Here is a 19,475-nt window from a genome sequence, read left to right on the forward strand (position 1 = left end):
TGACACACCTGAGGCTTTGAGCTCTATCTGCTGACCTGGGAAGAGGAAATAAAAAATCAGATCCATTCAAGTCTCTGAAAAACGTGATTCCACTGCATCCCTGCAGCTAAAACACCCCCAGGAAATTTCCAGCCTGGAAAGCTGAGTATTCTGGAATATGTTGGCAGTTTGGAGTATTTTCCCTGTGGGAAGGAGGATACATTTCTAGTGTTTGCTAACTTGTTGCATGAAGGTTGTAAATGTAGAAATGGGATACAATCTCATTCTCCCCACACAGCTCAGATTTGCAGCCCAGCTGGGGCTGAGCCATCCCTGCAGAGCTGGGTTGGCTCTTCCTTCCCCTGGAAAAAACTCTTCTTTCCCCTGCCTGCCTCCCCCACTACACCTGGACTTGTTTATAGAAGGAGGAGTGTTCACCTCCTCTCACTTCTGCTGAGCTCCTTGACTGAGTCATACTATATGTTTTTCACTCTTTCCCAGCAAAATGCCCTTTTTTGGGTGTTGGGGTTTTTGCAAGGCCCTTGGTGGCTTCCAAGAAGCTTCTTCCCTTTGCTGCTGTGATCAGTTTTCCCTCATCCCTTGCTTTTTCACAGGGAAGGTTCAGATCAGAGACTGGAAACAATTTTTCCCTCACAGAGTGGTCAGGCACTGGAAGGAGCTGCCCAGGGAGGTTTGCAGTCCCTGTCTCTGGCAGTGTTCAGGAGCAGTCTGGATGTGGCCCTTGGGGACATGGTTTGGGGTGATGCTGGTGCTGCTGGGGTGGCACTGGGAGTTTCCTGTGAGCAGAACCAATGCTCAATCAGATCATGTGCCCCAGGGTGTTCCTTAAATCAATCTGTTTTCATCTCATCACATGCCCTTGAAAACTCTCCCACCAAAAACTGCATCAATGAGAGATCCTGGTCCAGAGGAGGTTCTGGAGCTGCTCCAGGACTGGAGTCCCTCTGGATCAGGCTGGGAGAGCTGGGGGTGCTCACTGGAGAGGAGAAGGATCCAGGGAGAGCTCAGAGCTCCTGCCAGGGCCTGAAGGTGCTCAAAAAGGAAGGAGAGGGACTTTGTATATGGGCAGAGAGGGACAGGACAAGGAGCAATGGCTTCAAACTGCCAGAGGGCAGGGAGAGATGGGATCTTGGGAAGGAATTGTTCCCTGGCAGGGTGGGGAGGCCCTGGGATGGAATTCCCAGAGAAGCTGTGGCTGCCCCTGGATCCCTGGCAGTGTCCAAGGCCAGGTTGGACATTGGGGTTGGAGCAGCCTGGGACAGTGGAAGGTGTCCCTGCCATGGCTGGGGTGGCACTGGGTGAGTCCCCCCAGCCCAAACCTTCCATAATTCTGGGATTCCACTGAAATGTCACTATTTGAGGAACTGACTTTTTTTGGCCAGTGTGATCTTTTTGTCACAACTCTTTACAACTCTCAATATCATGCCCAGACACTGTAAATTAGGGATGAATTTCACACATTAAGGCAAGCCTTTTCTTAGAAAAGCTGATCAGGCAGACAAGTTTATACTGGCAGAAATGGGGTGTTTATCTTTCCACACAAGTAGATCTCTGTTTACTTTGCTCATGGAAACTGCTCTGATCAGGCACTGCCTGACTGCACTTCCTCTGTCTCCAGGAGATTTGATTTCATCACAGATTTACTGTAAATGAATCACTAAACCCTTTTTTTTTTTACTTTAAGCCTCTAAGTGTGGTGAAATGCACAAACACAATGGCCCAAAAGATGTAGGAAAGCCTGGCTTAGCTCTGAATCCACCAGCAAACCCTAAATCTTGCTCTAGGTCAAAACACAGAATGTGCAAACACAACCCAGGGAGGGAGGAGCTGCTTTTTGCCTTCCTGATCTCTTTGTGACCTTTCCTTTTGACAGGCATGAACTGTGTCATCTGAGCCTCATGAAATCACAGAACCTCAGACTGGTTTGGGCTGAGAGGGACTTTAAAAATCATCTAATTCCAACCCCTGCCATGGACACCTTCCACTGTCCCAGGCTGCTCCAAGCCCCAATGTCCAACCTGGCCTTGGACACTGCCAGGGATCCAGGGGCAGCCACAGCTTCTCTGGGAATTCCATCCCAGAGCCTCCCCACCCTGCCAGGGAAGGATTTCATCCCAGTATCCAATCTAAACCTATAATTTTTCAGTTTGCAGCCATTTCCTGTGTCCTGTCCCTGAGTCCCATTTGCTGCAGTGCTGGGAGTGGGGAGAGCAACCTGCAGAGAATCCAGCAGGGTCACATCTCTATCAGCTGCTAAACAGACACAAGGATTTCCCAGCTTTTGTCTGTGTATCAGTGCTGACTGAAATTCTGTGAATGCAAACTCTTCCCTGTGCTGCCACCTGGAAATGCCAAGTGTGGCAGCTCTGGCTTTCCAGGTAAAACTCAAATCTCTTCCAGGGGTGACATAACTTCCTCACCTCTCTGTACCTTTAGGTAGGACACCTGCCAGGGCCTAAAGGGGCTGCAGGAGAGCTGGAGAGGGACTGGGGACAAGGGCTGGAGGGACAGGACACAGGGAATGGCTGCAAACTGCCAGAGGGCAGGGATGGATGGGATATTGGAACCAAAATGTCTTTCTGTATTGGAGATGCCTCTTTACACATCTTAGGGATTTTCCACCTACCTCCAAAAGGCAGATGAGGGCTCAGATCATCCCAAAACATCAGCAGAGCCACCACAGCCAAGTTTGCAGTGGGAGGGTTTAATTCTGACCAGACCAATATGGGTTTTCTGTAAGAATTTTTTCCTTTTCATGTCAGGTCACTATCAAAAAACTCAATTCTGTTTCTCGTCCAGGAAGAAGATTAAAAATCCAAGCAGCAAATACCAGGAGGAGCAAGAAATGATGTAAGAGTTTGGAGAGAGCTTTTGGTATAATAAGCCTGGAATTTGTTTAAGGCTTTCTGGAGTGTAATTCAAATAGGACAGGGGATCCTTCTTGCTTTTCTTCCTGGTTTTAGTTTCCTGACTGAGTTGTCTGTGGTTCTTTACATGAAAGGAGGGACAATTGAGGAACACAGGGCTGAGGGCTGATTTCACTCCTAGACCACTGTGGTCCCAAAATTGTTCACATCCCAACCACTACCTGGTATGGAACTGACTCTGGGTATGACAGTGGATTCATTTCCCCTCTGTCTGTGTCTTATTTTTGGGCACCTTCCTTATCTTTCCAATTCAGTTTTTTTCAAGATTCTGTGCCAGAAATGTGTCTGCAGGAAAATCACAGGATCATTTATCCCTCACTGTCTGATTTGACACTGACTTGATTTCTTCTCCCTAAGCTCCAAGACAAGAAAACCAACACACAGAATTATCCCTGAGCTCCTGTAGGTTCTGCAGATTCCCTGGGTTATTGATGTTCTTTTTTTTGATCCTATCCTGGTTGATAGGATCAGATGCTGCATTGACCCTCTCTTCCCTCTGTCTGCATTAAATCACTTTATTCTCCACTCTCCCCACTCTCCTTAAGCTCCCAATTTTCAGAAATCATCTCTCATCCACTGATGGTGAAAACCACATCTTCCATGAACCTTCTTTTACTTTGACCTGCCTCCTACCAGAGAGGACCCCAGGAAAGTAATTTCTTGGGCTCTGACTTATTAGGAAGTTCAAGGCAAGACAGAGATCAGCTGGGGTGAAACCAAAACCCTGCACAAGTTTCCCCTCTGCTTTGGCAAAGGGCAAACACTCATGACAAACTCTGGGATTTCTGTCACAAAACTCATCTTTCAGCAGAGGGGAGAAGGGAAACCCCACTGCATAAGTCATAAGTCGAGTTTCTTTAATTCTGAGTTCCTCCACGTTTCCTCTGTCAATCAAACTCTCGCTAATTAAGGCACCCCTCAAATTAAAGCACCCTGTGAACACTCTGCTTTGCTGTTTAATGCTGCTGCTCAGAAATGCGGTGGTGTCACAGTCCAGCCAGCCGCCTGTCCCTGCTCTGAGTCACCCTGATCTCTGGAATTTCTCCGCTGCCCTCAGACTGGGATTAAAGGATCTGTGTGTCAGCAGAAGCCTAGCCGCAGGGAAATCCCGCAGCTGAGGTTTGGGCAGAGCCTCGGCAGAGGCGCGGCAATTCCCAGCAGGGTTCAGGGACAGGTCGGGCAGGTTGGGCGCAGACAGGCTGGGGCTGCAGCTGCCTGACTGATCCCTTCCAGCCCATTTCATGCTGATACCAACCAACCAACCAACCAACCAACCAACCAACCAACCAACCATCCATCCCTCGGCTTTTCAGTGTTTCCTGGTTTTCCCCCATTTTTATGCTCCTTTCTAGCGCTCATCCTTTGTGTTGGCGTTAAAGGCTTTGACCGAGATTCTGAGGTGGTTCATTGCTGCCCCTCCCTGCAACCTGAGAGCCTAGAGAGAGGGAGAAATCCCTCCCTGGACTGAGGAACAGCTACACTGCAGCCAAATCCAGTGATTCGTCCATTCTCGAATCAGAGCTGCTCTGAACTAGAAGTTCAGCTGCTCTGAACTGCTGCACCTGCTGCTTTTTTTGGGTCAGAAATCCCATGGCAGCAGTGCCAGCTCTGCTCAGGGACTCCTCAGGCAGCCAAACATCATCTGTGTGAATTCAAGATGTTTTAAGTACCCTAGCCCTGCGTGATTTCCTCTGTTGGCGGTCCTGCTGAATAATAATAACAATAACAATAATAATAATAATAATAATAATAGTAAAACCACCACCACATTTCCTCTCTGAAGGTGTTTGAGAGAGAGTATTTTGACTGTGCTCAGGAGACACATGAAACACCCCTCTGCTTTATGTGTTTTTAACTAAAGCAGCGCTGAAGCTCCTAAACCACTCGGTTGCTGCTGATGAATTATTTAAACACAATCACTTTATCACCTCCCAATCTTTGGAAGGACGCAGCCTCCCGGCATCACCTGCAGTGTTTCAGTCCCAGCCTTTGCTATCCGTGGCACCAGGTGAGGAGTGTGGTTACTCTCACCGCAGGCTGCAGCAGCACCACGTGCAGCCGGAGAAACCTGGGAACTTCAGCATCTTCGCGGCGAGATTTCCTGCCATGGCCCACAGGGACAGGGACAGGATGTGGGGGCAGGAGAAGGAGCAGGAGAAGGGGAAGGGGCCGAGACAGGGACAGGAGAGGAAGCAGGAGAAGGAGTCGGAGCAGGGACGGCCATAAGGACAGAAGCAGGAGAAGGGGAAGGGACAGGGACAGAGACAAGGACAGGGACAGACACAAGGACAAAGGCCAGAGAAGGGGCAGGGGCAGGACAGGCACCGCGGCACATCGCCGCCAGCGCCGGGCGCGGCTCAGCCCCGATCCGCCGGTGCCTGCGGGGCTCACGGAACCTCCGGCCGGCGCTGGGCGGAGCCGGGGCGGGCTCAGCCCCCGGGGCGGTGACGGCGGCGGGGTCGGAGTGTGCTGCCTGCCCGGCCCGGCCCGGCCCGGCGCAGCCCTGCCCGGCCCGGCCCGGCCGCTCTGGGGGCGCCGCGGGCGCTGCGGTGGGCTGTGCCGCTCGGGCCATGCGGGGCTGGGCAGCGCTGCGCTCCCTGCCGCTCCTGCTGCTGCTCCTGCCGCTCCCGCGGGGCTCGCCGCGGCCTGCGGGCTCAGGTGGGTGCGGGGACCGGGGCTGGCTGCGGGGTTTTGGGGATGCGGGTTTGGGGGTGCGGGTGCCGTTTCGGTATCGCCGCGCGGTGCCCGCGGCTGCTGCTGGCGTCGGTGTCGCTGCTGGTGCCCGGTGCTCCCTGCTTGTCTTCTCCCGCTGGGTTTTTTGGGCCGGGCCGGGGCTCAGCCCATGCCCGGGGCTCGGCCGGGTCTCTCCCGGGTCTGTGGTGCCCAGCCCGGCTCGGAGATGCTGCTCGCAACCCGCCGCTGCGGGCTGGGCTGGGCTGGCCCGGCTGTGGCTGACCCTGCGCGCTGGGAGATCCATCCCGTGCTCGTGGTGCGGCTGAGGTTTGTGACATGGCACCGCTTTATTCATGAAAGGCCGGCTCAGAGTGTGGATCCATGCGCGTTTGGAGTTAGGTTTGACGGAAATGGTCTCCCGTAGTGGGGGTTTGCTCTGCAAGCTGGGTCTGCAGGATTAGAGCTCAGTAATCCCAGCTCCAGCTGTGTTCCAGGACAGCCCCTCTGCTCTGGAGCCAGGCTGGGAGAGCTGGGAATGTTCACCTGGAGAAGGGAATGATCCAGGGAGAGCTCAGAGCTCCTGCCAGGGCCTAAAGGGGCTCCAAGAGAGCTGGAGAGGGACTGGGGACAAGGCATGGAGGGACAGGACACAGGGAATGGCTTCCCAGTGCCAGAGGGCAGGGATGGATGGGATATTGGGAAGGAATTGTTCCCTGGGAGGGTGGGGAGGCCCTGGGATGGAATTCCCAGAGAAGCTGTGGCTGCCCCTGGATCCCTGGCAGTGTCCAAGGCCACGTTGGACATTGGGGCTTGGAGCAGCCTGGGACAGTGGAAGGTGTCCCTGCCATGGCAGGGAATGGAACAAGATAATATTTAACTCTCTTCCTGCCCAGAACCCTCCATGATTGAATGAGGTGTGCACAGAACGTGGTGCTCACTCAGGCTCTCCATGAGTTCAGCATGTTCCATGTATGTCCCATGTATGTCCCAATTCCTGCTGTTGGCTGAGGTCTGCCTGCCAGCCTGGCACTGCTGAGGCCTGTGGGGCTCTCTGGCTGTTCCAGGCCTGCATGGCTGGGCTGAGGCGAGCCAGGGCAGGGCCTGCTGCAATCAGAATCGCCCAGTTTCATCCCATCCGCTGCAGTGGGACTTCCAGGGAGCTCTTGGAATCCCAGAATCCCAGAATGGCTTGGGAGGGACCTTACAGCTCATCTCATTGCACCCCCTGCCATGGACAGGGAACCTTCCACTATCCCAGGTTACAAGAAAAGCCGCTTTGGTACAAAAGAACAGCAAAACAGACCAGCAAAAGTCCACACAAAATCCCCCACAGCACAGATTCCTTTTTTTGCCAGTATAGCAGAACAGTTGTCAGGCTGATGCAGGGGAAGGGATCAGGAATCCCTGGGGAGCAGCAGGAGCTGGGGCATGGGTGGGTCACCCCAGCCGAGCTGCTTTCACTGCCTTTGACTTGTGGCTTCACACTCCGTGGTGTGAAAGGTCTGACTTGTGGTGTGAAACGTCAGGAAGTCTCTGCAGCAGGAAAAAACAATCTGAGCCTTCTTAGGCTGCTGCTCTGAAAGAATCAGCCCGGTGAAAAACCCTTCCAGGTGGAAAAGAAATGTGGGACCCCTCTGGCTTTCCCTGGCTGAGGGATTTTGGGTTTTTGATGATATTTGGATCTGTAGGTGCTGTGTTTGAAATGTTTTTGTCATTTTGGCTTATGCAAACTGAAGATGAGCAGGAAGTTGAGTGTGTGATTTCAGCAGTTGCAGGGTGAGGGATGTGACAGAAACACCGATTTCCCTCGGTGTGTTGTGAAAGCAGCTCCTCAGCCTCGTGGCACCTCATGTTCAGCTGCAGAGACAGAGGGCTGATAGGCCCTGCAGTGCCTTTGACAAGCTCTGCGGTGTTTCTGGGGTTGGCAGGGGAAATTACCTGTTTCTGAATGCAAAATATCAGTGTGCAGTCATGGGATCCCTGACTGGGTTGGGTTGGGAGGAACCTTAAATCCCATCCAGTGCCACCCCAGCCATGGCAGGGAAACCTTCCACTGTCCCAGGCTGCTCCAAGCCCCAGTGTCCATCCTGGCCTTGGACACTGCCAGGGATCCAGGGGCAGCCACAGCTTCTCTGGGAATTCTATCCCAGGGCCTCCCCACCCTGCCAGGGAACAATTCCTTCCCAACATCTCATCTTACCTTGGTTTCATTGCTCTTTTCTTAATTTATTTTTAAGGTGGCGTGGGAATTGCTGCCTCTGGTGTTTCGTTCTGAGAGTTTCCAGGGATTCTGTGGATTGGGTGTGTGTCAGATGTCTGAGGGCACAGATGGTGTGAGATACCTCACCACGTGCCAGACCAGCAGTGAGAGTGTGAGCAGAATCTGTGTGAGTGGAAAGTGAAAACTTCTCATGAGTGAAGAGAAGGCTCCTTAGGGGCCTTCAAAATACCTGTGAGATGAGTGGTTTAGGAAGCTGTCAGGAATATCCAAGAGGTTTGCAAAGCTCAACGAGCCCCTTGTGTGCGGCAATGTGTGTGTGCTGAGAGCACTGCTCGAGAGCTGAGGCTAAGGAATTAGTAACAGGCAAAAGTTAGTAATTTTTGAGAGAAACACAGACTGATTTGGGTGGGAGGGATGTTTAAGGTCACCCTGTTCCATCTCCTGCCATGGCTGGGACCCCTTCCACTGTCCCAGGTTACTCCAGCCTGGCCTTGGACACTTCCAGGAATGGGGCAGCCACAGCTTTTCTTGGAAAACCAGAGTCAACTCATTCTTTGTAATTTTGGAATTAGGGTTTAATGCAACTTGATGTAGAAATGAAAAAAACCCCAAACTTTTAATGTGACTCCAATTTCCCAAAGAAAGCTGCGCCAGAATTTGGTTCAAGTGCTTGATCTTCTGATCTTGTTGCTGTGAAAATTAACGAATGTGTCTGAGGAGACTCTGTTCTTCAGGACAAAAACCGAACTGTTGTGATGTGAGATATTTTGTCATGGTTGTCTTTGTCAGGCCAGGTTGGACACTGGGGCTTGGAGCAGCCTGGGACAGTGGAAGGTGTCCCTGCCATGGCAGGGGTGGCACTGGATGATCTGTAAAGTCCCTTCCAACCCCCAACATTTCCTGATTCTGTGAGTCTGATGGTGTGAGGAGATCACCCTGTGGAGAAAAACACTTCTAGTGCAGAAGGAAAACCTTCCTCCCTGCTGGGACAGGCCCCAGGGAAGCTGTTGCCCAGCAAGGCAGGTCCCTGGAGGTTCCAGGACGTGTCTGGAGAGAGCCTTGAGCAGCCAGGGCTGCTGGAGCTGGCCCTGCTTGGAGCCTTGGCCTTGTCTCGGGTGGTTTTGGTTCTCCTGCTGTTCCTCCCTGTCTCAGCTCCCCTCTCCTCCAGCTGCTCCCTCCCTTCTCCTCAGCCCTTCTCATCTCTGCTGCCTCCATTTCCTTCCTGGCTCTTTGCCTGTGCCTTGACTGCCCTCCCTCCCTGGCCTGGGTGGGTCTGTCCCTTTTTGGCCATGCCCCAGCCCCAGCAGCTTCCTCCTCCTCCTCCTTCTCCTCCTCCTGTGCTATCAGAGCTGTTTTTTCTGTCCTTCAGACAGCTCTTCCCTCTTGGCTTCCAGCGTCACCTCCTGACCCAGAGCTCAAGGCCAGTGGTGGCCCCTGTGCCCAGCCAGGGGCTCCTGGAGTGACTGGGTTTGGGGACATCCCCACCCACAGAGCTTCTGCCCTTTCCTGCCTCGTGCAATCGGTTCCAAAGTTGGCAGAACGTGAGGTTTGGCAGGGGATGGGGCGCTGTGTGCTCCTGAAGGACGTTTTACAGCCGGCTCCTGGAAAGCTTCACTGGGGTGACCTCAGCCTTCTCAGAGTTAGCAGGGGGCAGATGGGCTCTGGGTTGGGCACAGTGGCAAATGTCAGATGCAGATGATAGAAACAGATAAGCTGCTGTGATGACCAGAGAAGGGTCTGGAAAACAGATCCTGGGAGGAGCAGCTGAGGAAGCTGGGCTGAGCTTTTCTCTCAGCCTGGAGCAAAGGAGGCTCAGCAGAACCTTGTGGCTGTGTACAACTGCTGCCAGGAGGGAACAGCCAGGGGAAGGGTCAGACTCTGCTGCCATGTCCCAAGGGAAAGGATGAGAGGAAATGACCCTAAATTATACCAGGGGAGGCTCAGATTAGGGATTCAAAACAATTTTTCCCACACAGAGTCGGGCCTTGGAATGAGCTGCCCAGGGAGGTTTGCAGTCCCTGTCTCTGGCAGTGTTCAGGAGCAGTCTGGATGTGGCCCTTGGGGACATGGTTTGGGGTGATGCTGGTGCTGCTGGGGTGGCACTGGGTGATCCTGAAGGGCTCTTCCAGCCTTGGTGATTCTGGGATTCTGGGATCTTCATTTGTGGCTTCATGGGGGGCTGGGTGGTGTTCATGGTTTTGTGCTGGACTCAGTGCTTTATGTTCTGCATGGAATGAATAAAATCAGGGAGTTGGAATTCATAGAAACTGAGAATGCCACACTGGTTGGGATTGGGAGGAATCTCAAAGCTCATCCAGTGCAACCCTTGCCATGGCAGTGACACCTTCCACTGTCCCAGGCTGCTCCAAGCCCCAATGTCCAACCTGGCCTTGGACACTGCCAGGGATCCAGGGGCAGCCACAGCTTCTCTGGGAATTCCATCCCAGGGCCTCCCCACCTGAATGTACCAGAGCCCTGGAAACAGAGGGAGGAGGAGGGGAAATGGTTTTGCCTTCAGAGCACTGAAAATGTAATATAAAGTGATGGAATTTGGAGACCGAAATTTGGTTTCTGTGCACTTGAATATTTCAATAATCATTTTTATTCCTCTCCTTCCTTTAGAGCCTTCTCCCAGTTTACCAGCACCACAAGATGTGGAGGTTTATTCCTACAACTTCCAGAGTGTGCTGAGGTGGTCTCCTGTTCCAGTGAAGAATGGCTCAGTGTTGTACACAGCCCAGTACAAAACGTGAGTCAATACTTCTAAAACCAACCTCTTTTGTTCTAATCCAGGATGAGGGTTGGTTTTCAAAACCAAATAAACCCTAAAAATGAATATGGGATTTCATGAAAATGAAAGAAGGTTTTCTATTCACCTTTCTAGATGCCTTTTTGTGTTTCCAAAAGCAGCTCCTGGTGCTGATGAGCCCTTAGCCCTTGATTTGTCCTCTGAGCTGCGGAGAGACTGAAGCCCTGAGCACACCCAAAAATGCTGCTCAACTTCCTGACTAATTTTATCCTTCCCTGGTTCTCTCTGGCCCATTTAAATTCCCCCAGGTGCCAAGGGGATGGAGAAGCCAGGAGGGTTGATCTCAGTTTAAAGCTGTATTTTTGCCCTGCGTTCTCTCCTCCCCAAAGCCGGGGCTGGGTGGGTGCTGCAGGTGCCATGCTGCTGTTTTTTGCTGCTGTTATCTGTGGTTTCTGTGTCTGCAGAGGGTTCTATGAGGAGTGGAGTGGGATGAACTGCACACAGATCCCTCAGACGCAGTGCAGGTTTCCCTCCCAGCTGCGGCGGCGGCGCTGGACCATCGTGCTGCGCGTGAGGGCCGAGCTGGGCCGCGCCGCCTCGGCCTGGACACTAACAGCTCCTTTTGTGGCCGAGAGGAACAGTAGGTGCTCTCTGTGTGAGGGGATGGCTGGGGGTGAGCAGGGGAGACACCCCAGGCTGTGTTGTGTGAGAGGATTGAGGGGTTTTGGCTGCAAAGTCTGTGAGGCCTCACTGGGGTTTTATCCTCAAAGGCTGTGAGAAATCACCGGGGTTTGGTTCTGCTCTGCTCTCTCAGGTGTCACAGAACAACCCCTGAGTCTCCTGGAATAGCTGAGCCTTCAGAGAGCTACAACATTCTTTTGTTTTAGGATTTTCCGTGTTCTCATTTCCCCCCTTAGCTCTGCCCACACACACACAGACGACCCCCTTGGATCTGTGGCAAAACCTCCTCTTCCTGCTGAAGAGAGAAAGGGATCTGATCTTCCTTCAGATCCCTTGTGTGATAAATAGAAGTTCTCCTGATAAATAGAAACTGTTCTGATAAATAGAAATTGTCCACAAAGGACACACTTTAAATCACAGAATCCCAGAGTGGGTTGGAAGAGACATTAAAGTTTCCACCCTGCCCTGGCAGGGACACCTTCCACTGTCCCAGGGTGTCCCAAACCCCAGTGTCCACCCTGGCCTGGGACACTGCCAGGGATCCAGGGGAGTCCACAGCCCCTCTGGTGTGAACAAGAGTGTTTTTTTTGTTGTTCTGCTCTCTGCTTGCAGTACTGGGTTGCAGGATTAAAAACAATAAAGTCAGTGATCAGTGTAAAAAAACACCTCTGGGAACAAAGCAGAGGAAAGGGTCTGTGAACTCTTGAGTTCCTGATGTCCCAGACCTGCTGAGGAGCAGTGATGGTGCAGGCTCCAGAGTCTGATACTTGCCCTGGTTCTAAATCCTGACTTTTCTCTGGCAGCAGAGTCAGGAGATGCCTGAATCCTGCATTGAACACTGATGTAGTCACAGCCTGGGGTGCAGGATTGTTTGGGAGGGGATCCTCTGGGGGCTGGGAGAACACTGAGCTGATGGCAATATGGGACAAAGCAGAGCCTTGGGGTGGGAGAGGAGGAACATTCTGGGGTCATTCTTGTGTGGCTGCTCTGGAGGTCAGTTCCCAGACACCAATCCATGGGCTTCTTCAGTGTTTGGATCAGAGCTGCTGGGTTTGAGGCACAACAAGGAATTGGTGCATGGAAGGAGTGACTTTTGCTGTTAATAAGTAGTTCTGACAGTACTTTGTCAGTATTTTTCATCATTTAGACCTCAGAGCACTTCACAAAAGGAGGTCATCATATTTACCCTAAGGGACATACTGAGTCATCAAAGCAAGGGGAGGAAAATTCATTATTCCTCTTCTGATCTATGGACCAAACAGTGCAGTTTTAGGGAACATGGAACATGTGGCAGGCTGATCAAAGGAAAAGAAAGGACAAGGGTTTTATGGCCAGTAACTGCTGATGAGCTCAGATACTTCTGAGTATTAACTCTTGGTTAATATTAACTGAATTTCCAGGGAAAGTTAAGCAAATACTGTAAGTGCATTAAGTAGATGAGGTAATGTTTTCCCTTTCTTGAGCAAAAGCTATCGATATTTGGGGTGTTTGCTGAGAGTGTCCAGGGCAGGGAATGGAGCTGGGAAGGGTCTGGAGCCCCAGGAGAGGCTGGGGGAGCTGGGACAGGCTGCTGCCAGGAGGGGACAGCCAGGGGGTCAGGCTGTGCTCCAGGGAACAGGGACAGCAGGAGAGGGAACAGCCTCAGGCTGGGCCAGGGGAGGCTCAGCTTGGCCAGCAGCAGGAATTTCTGCATGGAAAGGGTGCTCAGGCCTTGGCAGGAGCTGCCCAGGGAGGTTTGCAGTCCCCATCCCTGCAGGTGTCCCAGGAAGGCCTGGCTGTGGCACTCAGTGCTCTGGGCTGGGGACAAGGTGCCCATTGGGCACAGCTGGGACTGCATGGGCTGGGAGGGCTTTGCCAGCCTCAGGGATCCTGGGATTCTGTGGAGCTGGAGGCAGTCGTGCACCCCAGGGTTTCCCTGCTCTCTCTGTGTTTTTTTCCAGCCACTCTGGGCCCCGCCAGGGTGAACAGTGTGAGTGTCAACCCTGACTCACTGCTCATCAGGGTCAGCCCCCCTTTCACCCCTGAAACTGGGGACATTCTCCAGTATCAAGTGTCCTACTGGGAAAACACAACAAGTTCTACAGAAAAAGTAAGAATTCTCTCTTAATTTGTTCTTTGTGCCTGGGGACTGAGGGATATGAATCAGTGTCTTGTGGCAGAACAGCAAATGGGGTCAGACAATCAGTGTATTTTGTGTCCAGCAAGGGTCACCATGTGCAGTCTTGGGAAAAGACTTCCTCTGGCCTTAGCACAAGGATTGCTGCACTACCAAACTTAGAAACCTTTTTCCTCTATATGGAAAAGGATTAAATCCTTCTGCAGATCCGGAGAGAGAATTGGTGCCAAAGGTAACTTTTGATTCCAGAGTTTTCTCAGGCAGTTTGGAAAACTCTGGAATCTCCTTCTCCCTTTGCTGTGCTGGGCCTGATGTGCCCAGGCAGGGAGAGTTGTTAGAAACATGCTGGGATGAGCTGGTCTTGTTCATCCTGAGCTCAGAGGTTTTGGGACCATCGTGTGCTCCTGCTGCTGCCTGGGGCCCTGGGAATGCTGCTTGCACAGGCCAGAGGTGCAGGGGAGGTATGAAGTTTAAAAAAAGGAAGAAGTTTCCAAATGAAGTCAGTCTGAAGTCAAAGTTCTAAAAAACAGAAGTAGAAAAAAATTTGTTTAAAAACCCCTTTTGCTTCAAAGTCCTTGATAAATTGCATCCACTTCCTTCCTGCCTTGCACCAATGTGTGTTTTTCTCACACACAGAATACCTTCAGTTGATAACCAGGAAAGGAGTAATTGTGGTTTCATTTTCCCCTCCCCTTCCCTGTATTTTGCTCCTTGCCTGAGCTGCTACAGAAGTTGCATCAAAACTCCCAGGAAAACTGAAATATTCCACTTCTTCTGTTACTTGGGAAAGCTGAGTGAGGAGAAATAAAATCAGGGCTTCTTGAATGAGAAACTTAAATGGGGGAGGGATATTTGTGTTGAGAACTGGTCTGGTTTTTACAGTTAAGACCTTTTTTTTTGTGTGTGTCTTTTCAACAGAAGCTAAATGAAAGCAAGACACTAGTCCAAATCGGAAATCTAAAGGAATCAACACTTTATTGCTTCAGCATTCAAGTGCAGTTGAAGATCTACTCAGGTCACTTGTTACAAGGACAGCCAAGTGCCCCAGAGTGTCACAGAACTGCCCTCAGTGGTATGGAATGGGAATGTTATTTTTGTATGGAGTGGGATGAGGTAGAACACGAGTCCTGAATCCTGAACTGGTCCTTTCCACACCCAGTTTGTCAGCAATGCTGGGAGCACCATCAGTTCACACTTGGCATTAGTGGCAAAATGAGGATTTTTCAGCCAGGGATGGAGTGTTCTCCAGATCAAGTTCTCTCAGATCAAGTGTTCTACTTGATCCCTTCTCCTTTTCCTTCATAATTCTGCTGTAAAATGGGGGAATGAAGTTGATCCCAGAGCTGGAGCCAGGCTGGGAGAGCTGGGAATGTTCACCTGGAGAAGACAAAGCTCCAGAGAGAGCTTAGAGCTCCTGCCAGGGCCTAAAGGTGCTCCAGGAGAGCTGGAGAGGGAGTGGGGACAAGGGATGGAGGGACAGGACACAGGGAATGGCTTCCCACTACCAGAGGGCAGGGAGAGATGGGATATTGGGAAGGAATTGTTCCCTGGCAGGGTGGGGAGGCCCTGGGATGGAATTCCCAGAGAAGCTGTGGCTGCCCCTGGATCCCTGGCAGTGTCCAAGGCCAGGCTGGACATTGGGGCTTGGAGCAGCCTGGGACAGTGGAAAGTTTTCCCTGGTGGGGCTGGATGGGATTTAATGTCCCTCCCAACCCAAACCAGTCAGGGATTCCATAACTATGACCCTGCCATATGTATTTGGATTTTTTTCTTTCTTTTCCAGAGGCAACCCAAGCTGTTCACATCATCCTCCTGTTTCTCTTGGGGTTAATCATCATAAACCTGCTGGCAGCTGGTCTGCTGTTTCTGTGGAAATACCACCCAAAAATCAAACATTGGGCTCAGCCTCCTCTGCAAATCCCAGCACACTTCGAGGAGGTATGTGGGACCTTTGGGGTTTCCCCTGGAGGAGCTTGGGGGGAACAACAAAAGCAGTTGTTGCCCAACAGAGATAAACAAGTGATGTCTCAAAAACGTGGCTTTGCTGCTGTGATCTGTCACTTCTTTCCTCTTTTGCTGAACTGAAGGTTCTTTTCTGTGTCCTGGGACACAAACCTGGCTGTGTTTTCCTGGAAAAACCCGAGCCTGGCTCTGATCTGGTTCCTGTTCCTCTTTCTTTGCTCCTCTCAGGCCTCAAACTGGAGCTCACTGGGAGCAAAAAGGTTTTGTGAATCGAGGACTGGAGCCAGGTCTGAGCAGGAACCAGATATGGAAAAGCAAACCCAGACTATTTTTATTTAACAAACCCTGATTATTTGTTTTGAAGCCTCAGAACGATCCCAAGGGGATGTTCCTGTACTTTGCCTCTTTTTTTTTTTTATTTTAGCAAGACTCAGATGAAAAAGCTCATCCTGGGGTGTTTTCCTGATGGTAGCTCAGACATTTCTGTGCCAAACCACATGGTTTCAGTCCTGCTCTTCTTCTTCTTTCAGTCCTTACACAAGAAGCAGCCCTTAAGCAAAGCTTTGATTTAAAAGTTTTTATTCAGCAAAAAAATCTGGGTTTTTTTTAAAGCTTTTATTTGTGTGCAGCGCTTGGAGGTGGATTTTTTAAATTTTTTTGTCTCTGTCTGAGCACTGTGGGAGCCCTGTGGTTGTGGAAGTGATTTCCAGCATTTTGTAGCCATGGGGATGAACAAACCCAGAGTAAATAATTTTCTGTCTTTGTGCTGTGTCAGCTGACATTTCATAGGGGTCAATTCTCAAGTGAAGTGTATCTCATTTGGGGAAAAAAAATCCATGTACAGTGTATTAAAATGGTAAAAAAACCCCCAACCATGTACTGTGTGTTAAAATAGCAAAAAAAGAATCCCTGTAAGTATATTAAAATAGTTAAATATCCTTGTGCAGGTATTAAAACAATAAAAAGCTCCTTGTACAGGGTATTAAAATAGTAAAAAAATACTCCTTCTACAGGGTAATAATATAGTAAAAAATTCTTGTATAGTGTATTAAAATTGTAAAAATATCCATGTACAGGATATTAAAATAATTTAAAAAATAATTGTGCAGACTATTAAAAGAGTTTCTTAAAAATCCTTGTAAGTGTATGTAAATAATAAAAAAATCCTTGTACAGGATATTAAAATAATTTAAACTATAATTGTACAGGGTATTAAAATAGTGCAGTATTTCTGAAAAGGATCACCAGGAGTGGGGAATGCTGAGCCATTCAAGGCAGTTCTGTGTGAACTCTTGTAGCTCTGCAGGACAAATGGGATTCCCTCATTCCCAGCAGGATCTGAGCTCTCAGGGTCTGACTTACAGGGAGGAGAAAAGCCAAGGTGATGTTTGTGTCTGGAATTTGCTGAAGTGGATCTCTTTGGGGTTTTGGAAAAACAATCCCGTGGCTCATTAGCCTTGCTGTGACTGCAGAGAAAGTGGAGCCTTAGCTGAAACTCACCTCAACCTGTCCCACTTTTCTAAAGCTCCTTGCTTTGGTAACTTTTGATTTATTACCTTTGGAAAGCTGCTGAGTTAATTTTGGAGGGAAGGGGAGCAGAGGGGGAGTCAAGGGAAGCCATAACTGCAAGGGCAGAATGTCAGGGGGGATTCCTGGTGACAGGAGAAGGTGACCAAAGCAGGACCTTGGATCCCAATTGCTCCATCACTCAGGAATTTGTTTCATTCACACAGGAATTACTGAATTCCTGGCGGATCTCCCAGCTGGGAGATCAGGGAGTGGTTTGTTCTTAACTCATGGGAATTTGCTTGAATTCACATGGAAAGATTGGCCAAAATTTATTTTTAAAAACCCCAAAGCACCCAACCAGGAACTGCAGCTGCTTTAACTAGCTTGAAGGGATGTTGGAATGATAATTTGTTTCTTTTGCCCCCAGGGAAATATGGGGTTTTTTTAACATTCTCCTTGTTTAGTGAGGTTTCAAGGAAGCCCAGGATGGAATATCCAGGTGGCAACTCCTGCTGTGGATTTTCTGGGATTTCTAACAGGGATCTAACCTGGTGTTTTCTGGATTTTTCCAGTTCCTGAGGGACCCTGGCATGGCTGGCTTGGAGGAGCTGGACAGTCCTGCTGAGGATGAACCCCAGGCTGTTATGGTTGGAGAAGGACGTGGCCTGGAGGGTGAGGCTCCTTCACCCAACACCTCTAAGGACAGGCAAATCCCTGAAGGACCACCCCAGTGAGTGTCACCTGCTCCAGGACTATCCAGAAGCTGCTCCTGTGGTGTGGCAGCTGGCAAGACAATCCTGAACACGATGAGCTCCAGGGGCTCCTGAAGAGCTTCCCCTGCTCCTCGCCCTGCCAGAGGCACTGCAAAGAGGAATGTGGAAGGGAAAGGAAAGGAAAGGAACACTAAATTGCCTGAAGACAGATGGAGAAAAAGGGTAAATTCCCACCCCAGGCTGGAAGGAAGCTTGGAGGAATAGCAGCACTTTACTGAAGTAGGATAACCTGGGGTTTGTTGGGGAGTGAAGAGCTGCAACAGGAATTCCATTTATACTGGTTTTGTTTTCGTTGGCAATAATACTCCTATTATACCCACCCCAGTCTGCTTTCCTGAATCATTTTAAGTGCAGGACAAACTAAAAAGACATTTGTGGGTACTTTGCTCAGGATGAACGTGTGCCAAGAACCCCGCCCAGAGAGGCTGCTGATGTCTGCCTCCTCCCACGCTCCTGGAAGCATTAATCTGCTCCTGCAGCCAGGCCAGGGCCCTGCACACCACCAAGGACTGGAAAAGAATTTTGCTCAGAGTTTTACAGTGTGTATCAGTCACTGTCAGACACTAAAACTTCTTGTTGGCAACCAGCAGAAGAAAAGTTGACGGAGAGTTGTTTTTAGTGCCTTAAAGCAGAAGAGCCCAACTTAAACCTCATATCACCCCCTGTGGGGTCTGGAAAGTGTCCAATAAAGCACAAAGAACAAGTGAACCTCTTCTGTACTAAAAAGATGGGGCTTATTAGATGATTTTTTCCTGTGTTTTATATGAATTGTTTAAAAAAATACCAAGAACTGGGGTTGTTTGTCGGGAAGTGCCTGTTTGGAGAGCCCAGGTCCTGGCAGAGCTGCAGTGCCACCTTCTCAGCCTTTCCAGGAACACCCAGGCCAGCAGCTGCCAAAAGCTTCATCAGGTGTTTCCTGGCAGAACTGATCTAATCCCTTGGGATTGCACAGGCTGCTGACACAGGAAGCCTCAGGGAAGCCTGATTTATGTGGGAATTGTCATGTCAGCACCAGCTCTGCTTGGATCACCCACTATTGAGTCTGGGCTGGGAACAGCTGGGGAACCACAGCTCACAAAATGGACAACCTAACACACAATAGAGGACAGAAATAAGGTAAAAACACCTCCTGGGATATTCCTGAGATTCCTGGGATATTCCTTCTGTGTATATTCCTGAATAAACCCTACACTGGACTGCTGTCAGGGATTGTGTTGTTAAATATTTTTACACAAACAGGCCAGAGTTAAAAGGCATTTGCTGAGATAACTCCAGGGTTGTCACAGAGTTGCCAGAGGTGTAGAAGTGCCCTCTGGCACTGGGAAGCCATTCCCTGTGTCCTGTCCCTCCAGCCCTTGTCCCCAGTCCCTCTCCAGCTCTCCTGGAGCTCCTTCAGGCCCTGGCAGGAGCTCTGAGCTCTCCCTGCATCCTTCTCTTCCCCAGGTGAACCCTCCCAGCTCTGCCAGCCTGGCTTGTGTGTTCAAGTTCCAAGTCCAGGTGAAGATCCTGGCACTGGGATTAATTATAGGGATTAATTATAGGGATTAGTTACAGGCCACACTCCTTCCTGACTTTCTGAAAAACCCAACAAACATTCCCAAGCTCCTGGGCAAGACACCTGACAGACCTGAGAAGAAAAGCTTGTTTTTACTTACTGCATGGTGCAATCCTTGTGTAAAGGTGAGTTTCTTTACAATTACTCTGTGAATTCACTATTTTGAGAACGTAAGACCATTTTTTTTTTACTGTAGCTTTCTGGAATTACCAGCAGTGAGCTCCCCTTGCCTCCTGTGGGATGAGGTTACTCCAGCCAGGACACAAGGGGAGCTCCAGCACTGCCCTGTCAGCTGTCCCTGGAGCCATT

General features: G+C 50.4%; 1 protein-coding gene across 1 annotated transcript; it reads left to right on the forward strand.

The window, feature by feature from the left end:
* The first annotated feature begins 5,405 nt into the window (after positions 1-5,405).
* Positions 5,406-18,816, forward strand: IFNGR2 (interferon gamma receptor 2). Its single transcript, XM_085071258.1, has 7 exons — positions 5,406-5,585; positions 10,444-10,570; positions 11,035-11,210; positions 13,192-13,340; positions 14,286-14,439; positions 15,151-15,305; positions 17,411-18,816. The coding sequence occupies exons 1-7, from the start codon at positions 5,498-5,500 to the stop codon at positions 17,570-17,572; spliced, it is 1,011 nt and encodes a 336-aa protein (XP_084927384.1). The 5' UTR covers positions 5,406-5,497; the 3' UTR covers positions 17,573-18,816.
* Positions 18,817-19,475: the final 659 nt, after the last annotated feature.

The sequence above is a fragment of the Lichenostomus cassidix genome, chromosome 1, assembly GCF_008360975.1.
Source record: "Lichenostomus cassidix isolate B80296 chromosome 1, HeHo_3.0, whole genome shotgun sequence".
NCBI lineage: Eukaryota > Metazoa > Chordata > Aves > Passeriformes > Meliphagidae > Lichenostomus > Lichenostomus cassidix.